A 16,620-nucleotide genomic window follows, 5' to 3' on the forward strand; every position below is an offset into this window, starting at 1 on the left:
GAGCTTTAAAGTTGTGACTGGATCCAAATCAAGATTTTGAAATGTTTTTACTTATTGACACTGACCAACAAGTTGTTTTGTATGTGTATGTATTGAAACCTATAGGTTGAAAGGTGAGACATTTGACTGATGTGCCCAACAGTCCTGCACCCCTCCACCCTTCATTGATGGTGCTCCATCCATACATATATTACTGCATCTATTTAACAGCCAGAGGATATTAAAAGTTATATTTTAGTTTAACAAAGGCAGATTACAACTTAAACATTTTTACTTGCATATATGCTTATTTCACCCCCATTGGAGGTAGAAAAAAAAAACACAACCTTAGTTGACCTTTTTTTAATGAAGCAATTTCATTCAAATGAATGGAAGTAGACACAGTTAAATACAGGCAATTGCAAAGCAATCATCCAATATATTTTTGGGAGAGGTTTCAGCTGAGGGTAAGGCAGCAATCCGACACAGAGCATAACAGTAAAGGTTAACACCCGTTTCATCAATGCTCTCTGAGGGTGCAGAGCAGAAACAGAGCCTTGCACATGACAGTGTCTGCAGCACAGTGCACCTTACGGGTACTACTGACTCAAGGTATTTAGCTTAGTCAGGTAACAAGTATCATGTTAACACTTTGTCGGGTCACAATGATGTGCCTTTTATTCTGAATAATAGCTCGAGTCCGATTACTGCCAACATTCCCCAAACACAGTATGACAAGTGATACTTCACCAAAAACTCACTCAATGACACATTCCAATGTCATCACATTATGCTAAACTTTTACTGAATGTTGATTAGCCAATGTTTTAGATTCTGGCTGAATGATGTTATTCTTGAATTTCAATTAATGTGACACCAAAAAGGTGTGGTCAGGCAAAACGAAGTGGCTGCCAGTGCTTTTGTGTGAATATACTTGCACTGAAAATCTGATATCATACCATAGGAAATGGCCAGATGGAAATAAATCAAAGATCATGTGACCTGAGATATCATGTGATGTTCACTTTATTTTAAGAGGGCGGAAATCAGTCTTTTAATATACTGTTTATAAAACTTTCCCTCGATCCCTCTCACTGACAGCCAATAAGAAAATCAGAGCCCAGCCCAGATGGGTGACAGTCAGTCTCATCAGTCCACAGGTTGGCACTTCAATAATCAAAAGTTTGGTGGAAGTTGCGCTTTTGTCCTCTGTCGCCGCCGCCAAAGCCACCGCCGCCTCCGCTGCTTCTAAAGCCACGGCCGCCACCACCGCCCCCGAAACCACGCCCCCTTCCACCTCTGAAGCCTCCACCTCTGGAGTTGCCAAAGCCACCACGGTTATTGTTCGGCTTCTCCTCCAGCTCTGGGAGCTCTGTGGCTTGAGTCAGTTGCCAACGTCGGCCATCCTTCCAGTTGTCCTGTTGAAGGATCAAGTGGGATGAAGAGGATGTTAGCAGGACAACTTCAAAAAGAAACAATGTTATATTTGTATTTCACTTTGGATAACTAATTTCCTTTAATTCAATATTGTAGATAGAGGGGAGTTTGCTGTTGTTCTCACCTGCATCTCCTTGATTTTGTCTGCTGGCGCATCAAAACAAACTCCCTGTTAGAAACACAATAAGGGAGAGAGGGTGAGTCTTTCTGTGCCACTCGGTTTAGTCATTCTATGTTACCTGATGTGCTATCAGAATAAGAGGGCATGATGGCACCTACAGAAAAGGGTTAACATGTACTTTTTGTAAACAGATGTTCTGCTCTCCACTTGCTGTGGATACTTGGTTGTGTACTAGGTGTATTGTGGCTGAATCCACTTATAAACCTAACAATACTAAACCATAATTTCTTAATTGTTTTAATTCATTTATTTCAATCTGCCCTGTGGTTGACCACAAGTTATCCCAAAGTTTTCAGTGGAATTATACACTACTAATCCAAGTTGGACACCAAGAGCATTCACTTGCTATTATCGGAAAATAATTAATTTGAGCATACATCTACACTCAAATATAGAACTGTATAAACAAATTCAAAAATACTTTTGATATACAAAAATTAGTCAAAACTGTGTTCTTAAATTTAAAGTGACATTTAGTTTTGGTTGATTCTAGAGGAATCTTTGGACAAAAGCGGTAGTGTTTTTACGACAACAGCAACTGTCCTGAAGATCTTAACTTGCACATGCTGGCAGCATACATACACCCACATCCCACCTTTCTAGTCTCCTTAAGTAGGCTGACAAGCTGAACCGCAAAGGTAAATCCACAGTGGAGTACCATACTAAAATACAATGCCATGTGAAATTGATAAAACAGGGAATGCCACAAATATAATTTATTTGGAGGGATATATAAACACCAGAATCATGCCGCATATGTACGTGTGTGTGTACATACCGCTTTGCCTTTGAGGAAGCACATTCCTCGGATGTGGCTCTCAAACTCTTCTCCAAGCTGTTCTTTGATGGCTCTCCAGGCGTAACCCAGATTATTAACCTCCTGAGAACACACCAACGTCATAGTGGCATAACCCTGCAAAAACAAACAGCAACAATAAGTTAGGGGTCAAATAGGGCGACAACAAATTTATGACAGGATCTAAACGTTGCTTCTATGTCTTGTGGACAGATTTGTATTTTATGTGTGTGTAGGTTGTTAAGGAGAATAGAACAAAACCAAACTCACAGAATCAGAGTTGAGCAGTGACCTCTGCTCTAGATTTGTGGCTCCAGAAATATGGGCCAAGGCGGCAGCGAGTGCATCGACTGCACCCCTTTCCTCGATCAGCTTCTGAGCGGAATCTCTGAAGTATGCGATAGCTGTGGCTGGAACAGAGTCCAGATACCTGAAAACAACAAGGAAGTCAAATCAGAACAATCTGACACTTGTTTGCGTTCTCTCTGGAAATATGTTTCCCAATGAGCGGAATGGTCACTAATGTTTGCGCAACTGCTGTTTAACATTTATGTAAGCTCTGCTGTCCAAGTAACAAGTAAAAATATTGATTGCATGAACAGTCCAATGATTCTCATAATAATAAAGTAGAGTAGTTTCATACTATAAAAAAGTTAAAAAGAATAAATGGTGCCACTTGGTTCTCACTCTCCAGATTTACCCACCTAACAGCATCCTTGCTTGATGATTTGATGATGTCGTTAGCAGAGGGAACGCCCACTCGTCTGAATGTGATGCCCTGGAATAATTCAAAATAAAATTGAATTGGTTGGATACTTATATGGAAACATCTGAAATAGAGTTGCATATTGAATAGGATGTCCAAAGCCATTTCCTCCATGTTGAATTTTACAAACTATTTCAGATTACAGGGAGTTAATGACTTCCAGGCAGCACTAATGAAACAGTCTCATTTCTGTACTTTTCTGTCTTCACTACTATTCCTTTTTCCTTCTGTACCTTCATGTCCCTCCTCATCCCATGTGTAGCATAGATGTGATTTTAAGCATTTTTATTATTGTCATATGGCTGCTCAAGCAACCTAACGTGTTGCTCTTCTTGGCCCCTCTGTTTTCTTCTATTTTTGACTGAATTTAAAAAAGGACACGTACTGCTTTCTGTTCTACGTAGCGCAGCTGATCCTCTTCTTTCCTCTGGTAGAAACAGATGCAGACTCCGGTCCTGCCTGCTCGGCCCGTACGTCCTGAACGATGGATGTATGACTCCACGTCCTGACACAAAACAGACAGAAGTGTTCAGTAAATGTTCATCCACTAACAGTTATCTCTCCTTTTTCGGTGCACAAAAGTGTACTGTAGACAGTATTCCCCTCAGTCGGAAGAAACATTTTGAAAGGTATAGTCTTCAAGCTAATTTAATTTGCACCTTAAGATCAGACTATATTAATGAATATACTATTTACATAGCAAAAACATGACACCTTAGATAAATGAAGAGGTATTTTTTTGTATTGCATTACAATTCCTATTGATCTCTGGCAAAATATCACACCTTGGGTGGAGAACACTGCACCACCAGGTCGACTTCAGGGATGTCTAATCCTCGCGATGCAACGTTGGTGGCAACCAGAACCTCAAAAGTCCCATTCCTGAAACCCTTCAGCGTGATCTCTCTCTGTTTCTGAGGAATATCCCCATGGAGAGACTGGGCACTCTGAAAATATGCACACAAAAGAAAATGAGAGATAATCTTTCCACTTCTTATGGTGTTGTTCAGAGGGAAACAGACACATGAAACGTGTACAGAAAACCTACATTTTAAGAGGTTAAGTCAAAATCCTTGTTATTAATTAACATGATGAGTGATATAAGAAATGTTGGTTGATCATTTTACAAAGTGCTAAGTGGGCCTGCATTCCTGTATGTCTACCTGTTTGATGGATTCATTCATGGACAGTTCGTTGGCATCCTTCTTTGTCTCACAGAACACAATGGTTTTGCCATGGCTGCCGCTGTAAACCTGGACCACATCACCTATCACGGCTGCTCGCTGCGACCAGTGGCATGCTATGGCCAGATGCTAGAGAGGAAAGGATGGACAGAGAGAGCGAGAGAGAAAAACCCAGGGAGTGAGAATACAGACAGACTTAAACTTGCAGTTAGAGAGAAGTGCAAGGAAATTGTAATCCTTCTTTATAATTGCACAGGTGTTTAAAGATGATAATTTACAGTATTTGATTGCTGTTGCACTTGTTTAAACACACAGCCAAACACACTTACTTCGACGGTTGTTGCCGCCCTCTGTGTTCTCTTGCCAATCAGGTCAACATGTTTGCAGTCCGTTCTCATGTACTTCTTTGCCACCTCGTAGACCCAGGGCGGGCATGTGGCCGAAAACAGAAGAGTCTGCGGGTTGGAGGGGCAGTCTGTAGGGGAGCACACACACACATTTCAGATTTTCCCTACATGACTTCACTGCACCGATCACTCACGCCTGCCTTACATACATGATACACAAACCAAAATCACGTCACCCCAACTTATACACAAACACAGAAGATACACACACACGTGTACACACTATGCAAAAACATTGTCAGGGAACACTTTACCTTTCTGGTATGATGTAGACAAAATCTCTTCAACCTGTTCTGAAAATCCCATGTCCAACATTTGGTCTACTTCGTCCAGAACAACATGCTTGAGTTGAGAGAGGTCCAGTTTATTGTTCTGGAGGTGGTCTTTGATTCTACCAGGGGTTCCAACCAAAATATCGATTCCATTACGGATAGCATCGACTAGACAGGGGGAGAGGATTTTTATTAATATTAATTTTGTTGAAACAGCAGACAGAAACCAAATCATAAACCAAAGAAAAACCAAGAGTATGCTGGTATTTACAAAGCCCCCCTTATGCTTGAACTAGTACACTTCACGTGTGCATACAACATCATTAAACAAGGAAGCCACCAATCTTTTAACTATTTCAGGATGACTTCTATTCACAAGATATGTATGTTTTTGCATTGGACTTACGCTGTGGGTGGTATGAGCTGCCGCCATAGAAACAAGCGAGAGCCAGTTTCTTAGTGATGTCTTTGAAGTCCTTAGCGACCTGGATGGCTAGCTCTCTGGTTGGAGTCAACACCAGGACCTACAATCAAACAAGAAAAACAAATAGCCCTGGTCATACACTAACATACTCAACTACAACTGACACAAGGACCCTGACTGATTCTGGTTTTTCAAAGAAGGCAAAGACAGTGTACGGGTATGCACCTTGGGAGCCCGGCCTCTGACAAACGGCACTTGATCTTTCTGGAGCTTCTCCACCAGAGGGATGGCGAAGGAGAACGTTTTTCCCGTTCCTGTCCGAGCTTGGGCAATAACATCCTCTCCGTCATATACTGGATGGAATGTCTTCACCTGGATGTCAAACAGGTAAGAGACTCCGCGAGCTGAGAAAATGATGGGGAGAGTGACAGGAGGGGGGAGAAAAGGACAGGGAGAGACACAGAGGATTGTAATAATTTGTTATTTAGCACGCCTTAAACCACCTCAGCAGGTCCAAAGCCCAGTGCATTCCCTCCAAACTACAGTTACAGCTGCTACTACGGTGTGGGAAAAAAGCATATATTAGGTCTACCTTTTAGTTTATCAACGGTGACTTGGGAGATCCCGAAGTTGGAAAACGCTCCTTCCTTCTGCTCTGGTGTCTCCTGCTGAAAAAATAAACAGCGTCAGTCTGTATATCCCAGGTGACGGTTTTATAACCAAAATGAAAAAAATAAAAAGGTAAAAAAAAGGAAACTTTGATAACAGTGGTCACCTTGAACCACCCAACAGAACTTTTAAGTTTAAAAATAAATGCCAGTACCAATTTTGGAAGAGAACTGGAATAGAAACTGTGAAAAGGGGCACCAGCACAAAGTATCAACACAAACATTAAAGCTTCTCTGAGCAAACACAGTACACAATTGGTCTGCCAAGTCGTACCGTGTCTTTCTCGCTGTCGCTGGCAGATTCTTCACTGGACTGGGCCGGTGTCGGGATGGGCGTCTGAATGGGGGTCTGAGCGGGGGTGTCTGGGGTGGAATGTCCATTGGTTGCTTCCTCTGCAATTGCTTTCTTTTGCTTCTTCTTTTTTTTCTAAAGCCCGGGATAAAAATGAGGAGACAGTGTATCATGACCTTGCCTACCAGGGCATCGGAAGAGAATACGCATTTACATGTCACCCCTATGGCCTTTTCAATGTATGCCGGGACACATCATCCAATAACCCACAAAACAGCTCGATGGAAAAGCCCATGCACAGCCCAGCACTGACCTCTGTGTCTCCATCAGCTTTCTTCTTTATCTTCTGCTTTGGTGTTTCAACTCCATTGGTGTTGCCATTCATGTCCATGGTCTCATCTGCGTCGTCGTCTCTCACTTGGTCCACTGTCAGCTTGTCTTTTTTCTTTTTCTTCTTTGGAGGTTCACTGTCTGGCTCCGCCTGCTCTTCCGTGTCCTCTGCCTGCTTCTTCTTCTTCAGTTTCTTGCCCTCTTTGGTCTTCATCTATATTTGTTTTTTTTTATTAAAAGGAAACAATAAAAGGCAAAAAGGTTTCAGATTTACCAATAGCTGAGCAGCGACTCCCATGTTTTTAAACTAGGGATTGCATTTTTTTTACATTACTTTGATCAAGTTAAATTATGTATATGCAAGATGTTTAATGATGCTTATGATGTCTGTCTCATGATGCTTATGATGTCTGTCTCATGTTCTATTTTTAAATGTTTCGAATCTACTTTAAACATTTCATACTTTAACTTATTTAAACGTTTCAGATACTATTTTAAAAGTTTCTTTTTTGTTTTTAACGTTTCACATTCTGTTTCAGGCATGCAGTGTGAGCACTCCAGTCATGGTTATCAGATGTTTTGGACCGTACAGTATGAGCACATAAATCGTGAGCTTTGGCTTATTCGTCGCAAACGATTTACTCGTCTGATGGTATTAACACAATACACATAACAAAAAAAAATTAGGATTTGTGCGCAGAACATCAAGTTGTTTTGAATTTACAGCTGACGACCCCAGCTGCGTAACACGTCATCGGGTAACATTCCAGACACGCACAGATGTAGGCAGTATTCCAAAGGGCTCCACGTGACGACCCGTCGTCGAATCCGTGTGCTGTACGGAGCAGCTAACTTGCACGTGGCCAGGCCATATGATCTTCTCGCTAGGCTAAGTTGCTATATTAACAGTGAAACACTTCCTTAGCAGCAAATACCATTCCCAATAAATTCCACTGTACACAGTTTTAATAATATGTATACTAGAGTCCCGACAGAAACCGTACGCCTGTTTCCTAGTAGTTACTCGAGGTTTTGGGGTTAGCATGTTTCGCCACATGTTGTCAAACAGGGAGCAGCCGGTGAGGAGGACTTTTCGCGAGCTACAAGGGGGATTTAAATCTGTTTAACAACGACATCACGTAATCTACTCACCTTTAGGGTCTGAGACTCCTCGACGGTGTCCATTATGTCCACAATTTCACTCTCAAAGATGATTTTTGAAGGCATTTCTCTGCCCTGTTGGAACCCCTCAACGTAGACACAAGCTACAGGACACGGGCACGCGGATGGAAAGGAACGTGGAAGGGTGCGCGCAGAGTGCTGTTCACGAGCGACACATAGAAATAGAAGGGACAGATAGTGTAGACGAGACATGGCAGAGCAGACAGTAATTTCAATGGCTCAAAACGATACTTTTGAGATAGTTTTACTGCAAATGAATTGCAGATAGATTACTGCAAATTGTAAGGTCTATAGATGGTTATTTAAAGCCTATTGATGATCGATTGCATAAAGTGCAATAACTCTACTGTCTCCATCTGTGGTCAAGGTGTCTGCAAGAATATTGCATGAGAGGGTCTCACAAAGACAATGCGGCATACATGCAGGGCTATCTGTAAGGGGTATAAACATAGATAGTATATAAAAGTGTATAAAGTGGGAAAGCTTTCTAGGGCCCAGTCACTTGGGGGCCCCTGGTCTTTGGAGTCCAAGAACCTTAATAAGCTAAACTTTATGTTGAACCAAACTATTAACTAGGCTATCAGTTATAACATACCGTTATAAAAAAACACACATTTTATTCATTATTGCTTGAGTAATATATATCCTATTTCATCTTGTGAACCTAGAAATAGTATGAGTATTGTTTTCCATTCACATGCAGCCTTTGGGTGCAACATGAAAACGCTTCAACCAATGAAGCGCTTTATCACTGTGTATGGGGCCACACATACTGTATAAGTTAAGTTAGTGAGAAAGTGCAATTTGACATTGAATGTATGCTGGAAAGGATGTGATAGGCTAGATTTGTTATTCATTATTATTTTTCTCTGCTTACACTTGGGAATTTTGGGTAGATATTGGAAAGAATTTGATCAATAGAAAGACAGGTTGTAATGTAGCCTAAAGATTGGTGTATTTATGTTATTTTATTTTATTTGATGTTGTTTCCTGTGGTATGTGGGTTGCAGGTTAATGCTTCAGTACTTGCCCATAATCCAGTTTCTCATAGTGTTTACACTTGCATAGATCTCCTTCCTTTTTCTATATAGGCCTATTTATATTCTACATTGGAGCAACGTAAATGAAAGTAGGCTATTTCTGGTTTTGATTCTGACTTTGGATAAAATTCCTAATCCACAAATCTGACTTCACAGTTTGCATACACCATGTCAGTGTCCATTCAAACATGTATGTTGTTTGCTATGACTTTTGGACCATGAGTTTCTTCAATAAAGCTAATATGATATAGCCTAGACCTTGTATGTTTTATTTTAGCGCCTCCATTGCAGATGTAAAGAAAGAACAAAGGAGCTGATTGTATCATGTTAAATATACATTTGATTTTACATAAAGTCCATTTAAAGTATTTCAATGGACCTCATGGTCTTGTTTGGCCTGTACAAACTGTGTGTTCTGTTGTATTTCTATGTGCCTAAAGTTGAATTGCTTCAGGAAGGAATAAGGTTTTTCTATTAGCAACAAGGTAACTTGCCTCTTATTCTTATTCATTATGTTTTACAGAGGCAATAAGCTCCATACAACAATGGACCTATTATAAAATAACCTGACCCATGTGATCTGTTTATGATTGAGCTGCGTTTTCGCGACAGTGTCGTAAAGTGCCAATGTTGTCGGAAATGTGAGCAGTCGTCCTCTGAGCTAAGCTTTCAGTCGCCCTTCAACACAGAGTGCTCTCCTCATTAACTTATACAGACACCGTCCCAGCGTTTAACCATGGCAGGGACAATTGTACGAAAAGCTGTCGACCACCTGAAGAGCAAGGACTTCAGGGACTATTTAATGAGGTACGTAACGGGAGCTGCTATTTGTATATATTTCTAATAGCGTGCATGCTAACGTAGCTAGCTGCCGGTTGATCAGGTTGAAAGCCAGTAACTCAGTCTAGCTGATGTTTAACAACTGCCCCGATCTGTACAATTAGCGTTTTAGTCAATACATTCCCACGATCATTTTTTTCAACAGTTTGGCGTTGTTTTTCCATACCAGTTGTTAAGGTTCACTCCCTGCAATGTTTCTGTTTAGTTAGCGCTCACTTGACTTGTTTATCCAGTTCGACGTTTGCTACCATATGTCTATGTTTGCTACGACTAACTTACATCTACTGCAGACCCTTCAAAGGTTAGTTCTTTGTAGCCCGTGTCAAATCTGACTTTAGGGACAAAGGCAAGCAGAGAGAACTACTGTTTTGTGTTTGTTTACTTACTTTACACGCTGGTTAGCACAGATGAAGAGGGGCCATGTCTGTATTATTCATTGGCAAGCTGTGTCTGTATACTCTTGCTAATCCAGCAGAGTAAAACAAAAACTATGTGGATGCTTTGGCCCCGTCTCAGGTGTTACTTTGGTTGTTTTGTGTTGTCATTGTGTAATAAAAAATGCAATAAGTGAAAGGTTGATCTGCTTAAGTAATGTGGGAAAAAAGTTGAAGAGTTTTCTCCCTGCAAGACATAAGTCTTTCAAGATTGTATTAGCTCTTTTGTCGTATGTGAACTGCCTGAAATAGACCCATGACTTATTTTGGGTGGCAGTAGTAGCTCTAATGTGACCTCGCTCATATCAGTACAATTTATCTGTGTTTGCATTCTTTTCTCTTCTATGTCGCCTTGGAAATAAATATACAAAAAAACTCAACAGCACGGTAAGAACTCATTCTTTCTGTTTTTCCGTCAGTGCATCTTCTTATTCTGTATGTGTCTTTTCTCATTTGTGGGACTGCCCGCTGGTTTATCCATCTACCTTGGTCATAATGCTGTTTACCGTACCATATAGCCATACCTTTTAAATCGTCCCCAAAGTGTTGTGTGTCCCCTTTTTCTAAACTTTACTTTCATGTTTTTCATCTACTTCACAGCATTTCTGGGGACCTGTAGCAAACTGGGGTCTTCCAATTGCTGCCCTCTCAGATATGAAGAAGAGCCCTGAGATTATCAGTGGCAGGATGACCTTCGGTAAGGCCCTGTTTCCACCTGGGATTATTGATGTGGTTTTAGTGATCTGATCAGAGGTGGACAGCTCAGTCTGTGTGTTCCCTCCTAGCAGTAACACGTGCGACTTCTTTGTCCAGCTGTGATCCAATTCCATTTACCCGCTCTGTATGTAAATCAACACCTACATCATTTCCGTTTGCATTGCTGTTTTTAACCGGTGGGGTTCAAATATGGAAATATGAAGAAAGGTTCAAACAAGTAAACATACAGGGCTGTACAGTGCCACAGTTTTAATCGCATTTGCTAATAAAATGTATTACGTGCGAAGATAATTACAATGCTAGGTTAACGAGATAGGCTACTGTCTCATTTAGACAAGGAGGAGCGATGCACAACACTGCTTAGAGGGCTCCACATTAACACTCGCCAAATGCGGGTAAATAGTCTAGACGAGTAAGTTATCAAGCCACTTTGGCCTTTCTTTATATGTCCATGACTATGGCTGGTGAAAGATGTGTGCTCGCCGTGCGGCTATTCTAACGTCTGCCTCTGACAAACTCTTGTCACTGACAGCGACTCTTGTCAGCCATTGACTGGCTTTCTATATTAATGCAGTTAAGTTATTCCTTGTGCAAACAGAACATTTCCTGTACACCTTCACATTAAAAGCCTGTTACTAGCCAAGCGCGAGTTGACCTTTATTTAGAAGCAGATAAGAACAGGAAGTTAGCGCTTCACATGCCTGCAGCTTGCAGGGCACCAGAAAAAAATCAGCGACTTCTGTGTAATCACCAGTTTTACTCAGTGAAATGAAAACAGAGGACAGATAGCTTGTCATTTGCAATACTTTTAACTGGGCTCACACTAAAACCTTTAGTTGCAGCCGCCAGTCATGCATTTTCTACGTATTTCCGCTCAGGCAGTTGAGTAGGAGGTCCCTAATGTGGACAAGAGTCACATTGCTGTTTCCACCATTATTTGAATGCGGACACATCGGACACAAGCGACGTAAACCACCTCCGAATGTTGTTTTTGTGATCCGATCTCAAAACGTCTTCAATGCGTCTTGAGAGTGTTTCCACCTGCAGTTTGAGCTATCCACATGTGATCCGATGACAAAAATCAGATGTTAATCCCAGGTGGAAACAGGGTCTAAGACGCACTAACACGCATACTGATAAATCCAGAATAAAGCCTGTCCTTTGTTTTGTTACTAAATCTTGTTAGGGTAAGGGTTGTAATTTGTGCCTTATCTCGATGTTATTGTAGCTCTAGTCACAACACAAAGACACTGGTTGAGTCGTTTGAACGGGCGTTCTTCGATGGGCACGTCAATACGCTTTGTAGCATCCACACAATGATCATGCCGTCAGTCTGTGTAAACCATCACATCTCACTTTTACGCCATGAGAACTATTTGTAAATAAACAAAATAAGAAATGGCACATCAGCAAATGATACCGTATTTACATTAACACCAAATTAAACACAAACATGACACTGTAGCACATTAAATTAGATACATTATAAGAAATAAAGTGCATTATAAGGGATAAATAAAATACCTCACTAGCTGGTTGTTGTGAAAAGAAGTCTGCTGTGTTCTTGTTTCTTGGTCGTCTGCTTTGGCTTCAGACGCAAACTTAATGCAATATCACTGAACTGTGTGAGCGACCTGCATCCACGCTTGATCATACTTAACACACCTACTGAATCGACAATACTGTCGTAGTGAAACCAGGGACAAAACATTAGTTCCGGACGCTTGCAGCACATTAACACATTCTAGTACATTACAAATCAGTTTGATTATGTTACATTCACATTTTAATTTTAAATTGATTATTTTCGTATTTATTCATTACGTGAAATTAAAAGATCAATTATGAAGTATGCATCATGAAATACAGTTCATTTATGCAACGTCGCTTACAGTTATTCAGAAATAAGACATTCTTAAAAAGTAAACTACACCTGCAATTCTTGTTAGCCTCTTCTAATATTTCCTTTTTGTGTTATATTCTATTTGAGAGAGCTTTCACTTTGGCTTCAAAAGGGTCTGGTAGGAGATGAAGAGTTTTTACCACCAGACCATTAGGGTCTGTACTGTAGTATCAGGTGTGTGCAGCTTTGGAGAGGTGGGTTCATGTCTCTAAAGATCTCATCTGTTGACTTCCCCATGTTTTGATGCTCAATATCCATGAAATCTGTGATGTAAATGACTATAATTTTTTTTTGTGGGCTGTAAAGATGGGTGACACACTTGTGTTGTATGTTTGCGCTGTAGTATGAAGTGTGTACTCCGGCAGTAAGTGTTTTTCTCTCTCCTCTCAGCTCTGTCCTGCTATTCACTGCTCTTCATGAGGTTCGCCTACAAGGTGCAGCCACGCAACTGGCTGCTGTTTGCTTGCCATTTGACCAATGAGGGGGCTCAGCTAGTCCAGGGCAGTCGTCTCATCAAATACAAGTAAGCAATATTCTATACTGTGTCATACGGTTTTCTATGTGAACAGATCATGTATCAAATAAACTCTGTTGGACATCATTTTCTGAATTTCTGAATGATCTGTGAAGTAACTGGAGATTTATGATAAAGGATAATGTTCAAAAAGTGAAAGGTATAGTGACATGCAGTTAGTGCTTGCTATGACTGTGAGATATAGGATGATAAGATATAGGTTAAAAGTAGCTGAAATTATATATTTTTTAAACTAAGTCCATGGAGTAAAGTTGTTTTATGTTTTCAGCTTGGAGAAGAAGAAGTCATCTTAGTGACTGAAGCAGAGGCATAGCGTTCACTGCAGAGTGGCACCACACTGCTTCATCAGCCCCTCAAAGCCTGGCCATCAAAATCCATTCATCTAAACATCTCCTCTAATCGTCGAAACCACTGCACTTTTAAACCCTATGTTACCATCATTAATCACCCTCGTGAAGTTTTGGTCACTGTAAGGTCAAATGCTGTGATATATTTTTGAGTAAGTGAAACACAAAAATAAAAATACTGATGAATGTTAACCAGCCTGACAGTTTAGACGCCTTGCACACTGGATCCACTTGCTGTTACAGACTTTGAAACCAGGCTAAAGCAATACTTTTTTGTTTGTTAGGCCCTGCAGCAAGATGTTATTCTGTACAATAAAAACAAATTGTGTAAGAACAGGGTAATAACTAATAATGTTTAAACATGTTTAAACCCTAATAAATACATATATGTATTTTATGCTGTAAAGCTGCCCAGACTGTAAAGCTGTATAGTTAGAAAGAGACTGTCTATATTAATTCTCCATGACTGGGCAAGATGAGCTGCTTCGTCAAGTGCCGACCAAACATGTACCGTGTGTTGTTGTCATATGTAATTCACATTAATTTATTCTAATTGTGTTTCTCAAAAAAAAAGTCCCTGATTTATGATTTGATTCTCTGGGTCTTTACAATAAACTGGCAATAACCAACTTAAACACAATTCAGCGATTGAGTGATTTTTGTTTTGTAAAGATTGTTTTTCATGAAGTTTGGCGTTGCAATTTTAATTTTGTCTTTGTTTTATATCCAAGTCCTGTTCCATGGTCATTGATAAGAGTTCAGGAAACCTTTTACAATGTCAGATATTTCTATTTCATTGAGGTCACTGCTCCTTATTTACACATAACACTTGCGTTGAAACACCAAACATATCGTTTCAACAATGTAATATAAAGTTAGTCCTGCAATAACACTTTTTTTTGTAAATGGACAGAATTTTATATTATATTATTGATTCACTATACTGAAAATGTTTTTTTAATGTGTTGAATGGGGGCTCATTTTGACCATTGACTTATTAGATATACTGCTGGGGTTAGTATAGGGGTCATTCTACGAAAACGTGCCATTTTGTGTCCCTGACACAAAATCTACCCCAATAAACTGTATTAACAACACAATTTAAAAAAAAATCATTGGTATGATATGGTAAACAAACAATCTTCATTTTAAATCTTCATTAAATACTCATACATTGATATTTTTTTGCATTTTAAAGATTTTAACATTGTATATCTGTTAAATATGGTAAAAATGGCTTGTCCCTCGGTAAAAAATGTTCTATTACAAGCAGCTTTTAGAGAGGATAAAATCAAATTATCTGAAAACAACTTTGATTTCTGAAAAGCCTTAATTGTTAGTTAACAGATAATGCTTTTATTTTATTCTTGACCTTTTTGGAATATTGAAAAAAATTACATTTAAGTAGTGTCCCTATGTGTTACGTCAAATGCGTTACTTTGGATAAACACGCCCCCAGGGACAATGCACTATCCCATAAGTGACATCATTTTCAGGAAGTGTCATCATCTGCCTTTTATCAGGATGCTGCCAAAGAGACAAGAAAGTGCTCCTCTATTTTAATGAATTTTCATTGAGTTGTTTTTAATTTGACTGAAGGGGACGGTCATAGTGTGTCAAACTGCGTTACCATTATATCATGTATTAAAAAGTTAAAAATTTTAAATTAAAATGTACATATAAAAACACATTTTAGCATCTTTAGAATGCACACCATGTGGTGTCATGGTGTCAACCACATGGCTAGTAATGGCTGCCAAAAGGATATTTTGTCAAACCTGTTACTGTCAAACCTGTTACTATTAACCCTTTCCCCGCCATGACCCCAATTTATTGTGTGTCCAAACCAGAATAATTTATACAATACATGATTATAAATGTTATTTATATTAAGAATAGCATGTTTTGTCCCTAAATATAGTGTCACTTCATTACTTATTTAATACAAGTTGGTGTTGGTAACGCGATTGACCAAGCACATGTCCATGTTGATTATTTTAGGGAAATAAAAAATAAATGAAAATAGCCTGAGATGGCACCACATATTTTTCTTACAGGTAAGGGTCTACTTAAACAAAATGAGTCCTTAAACACAATAAAAACTAGAACTGCAAGCAGTTTTTACCGGGGGCCAAGCCTCCGACGCAACTCGTCGTCAACCGCCGCGCCGGCCGCTCACTCCGCAGAATCTGCGGATGTAAAGTTTTTGACCGTGGGATGTTCGGTGCGGGAGTTGTATAGGTATCGCTGTTTACGGATGAATTTCGCGAAAGTGCCACGGTGGAACGATGCAGCTCAATTCACAGAACAAGTGGATGTCAAGTTTTTTAATGTGCGATGTGTGGTTGGCGAGTTATGAGCAAAAGCAGATTGTCAGCCTTGACAAAATGGCCGCCGGAGCTAATTGCACAATGTAATGTCAATGGACATGCTAACATTCCCGCCTTTTTTCTTTGACGGAAAAAAAAAAATCTAATTTTATTAAAAAGTCCCTTAAACATTAATATTTCTTGGCCATATTTTTTCTATAGACTCGTGTATGCCCCTTGATGGTTTACCGTGAGTTTTAAGAAAATTCCTCTGGCCAATTAGGAGATATAAAATTTCCTAATTTATGGCGCCCCCTTGTGGCGAAATTCTCCAAATATTTTATTGAACGCAATTAAGGGTAGCCCCAACATATGTCTAAAGTTTGGACTTGATCCGACTTATGATTTTGGATTTATGAATATTAACGTAAAACGTAGCTAATCAACAAATATTCAAAGCGCTACCGTTTCGTTATCGATGGTCGTATCCAAATTCTTTCGAAAAATTTGTTTCCGTATGGGTCGGTAGATGTTCTGTGCAAACTTTGGTGTCAATTGTCCAAAAATTGTGGGAGGA

General features: G+C 39.8%; 2 protein-coding genes across 2 annotated transcripts; one reads left to right on the forward strand and one right to left on the reverse strand.

Moving 5' to 3' along the window:
* Positions 1–326: 326 nt before the first annotated feature.
* Positions 327–8,022, reverse strand: ddx21 (DEAD (Asp-Glu-Ala-Asp) box helicase 21). Its single transcript, XM_080030217.1, has 16 exons — positions 7,889–8,022; positions 6,720–6,950; positions 6,389–6,541; positions 6,039–6,111; positions 5,672–5,850; positions 5,429–5,546; positions 5,005–5,190; positions 4,673–4,818; positions 4,323–4,472; positions 3,945–4,106; positions 3,545–3,664; positions 3,098–3,171; positions 2,664–2,823; positions 2,376–2,510; positions 1,541–1,585; positions 327–1,397 (listed from the first exon to the last, which is right to left on the reverse strand). The coding sequence occupies exons 1-16, from the start codon at positions 7,961–7,963 to the stop codon at positions 1,149–1,151; spliced, it is 2,256 nt and encodes a 751-aa protein (XP_079886343.1). The 5' UTR covers positions 7,964–8,022; the 3' UTR covers positions 327–1,148.
* Positions 8,023–9,598: 1,576 nt separating this feature from the next.
* mpc1 (mitochondrial pyruvate carrier 1) lies at positions 9,599–14,374 on the forward strand. The gene is made up of 4 exons (XM_080024889.1): positions 9,599–9,769; positions 10,833–10,929; positions 13,243–13,375; positions 13,656–14,374. Exons 1-4 carry the CDS (start codon positions 9,695–9,697, stop codon positions 13,678–13,680), a joined length of 330 nt encoding a protein of 109 aa, XP_079881015.1. The 5' UTR covers positions 9,599–9,694; the 3' UTR covers positions 13,681–14,374.
* Positions 14,375–16,620: the final 2,246 nt, after the last annotated feature.

Source organism: Ammodytes marinus (genome assembly GCF_949987685.1).
Source record: "Ammodytes marinus genome assembly, chromosome: 1".
Taxonomy (NCBI): Eukaryota; Metazoa; Chordata; class Actinopteri; order Uranoscopiformes; family Ammodytidae; genus Ammodytes; species Ammodytes marinus.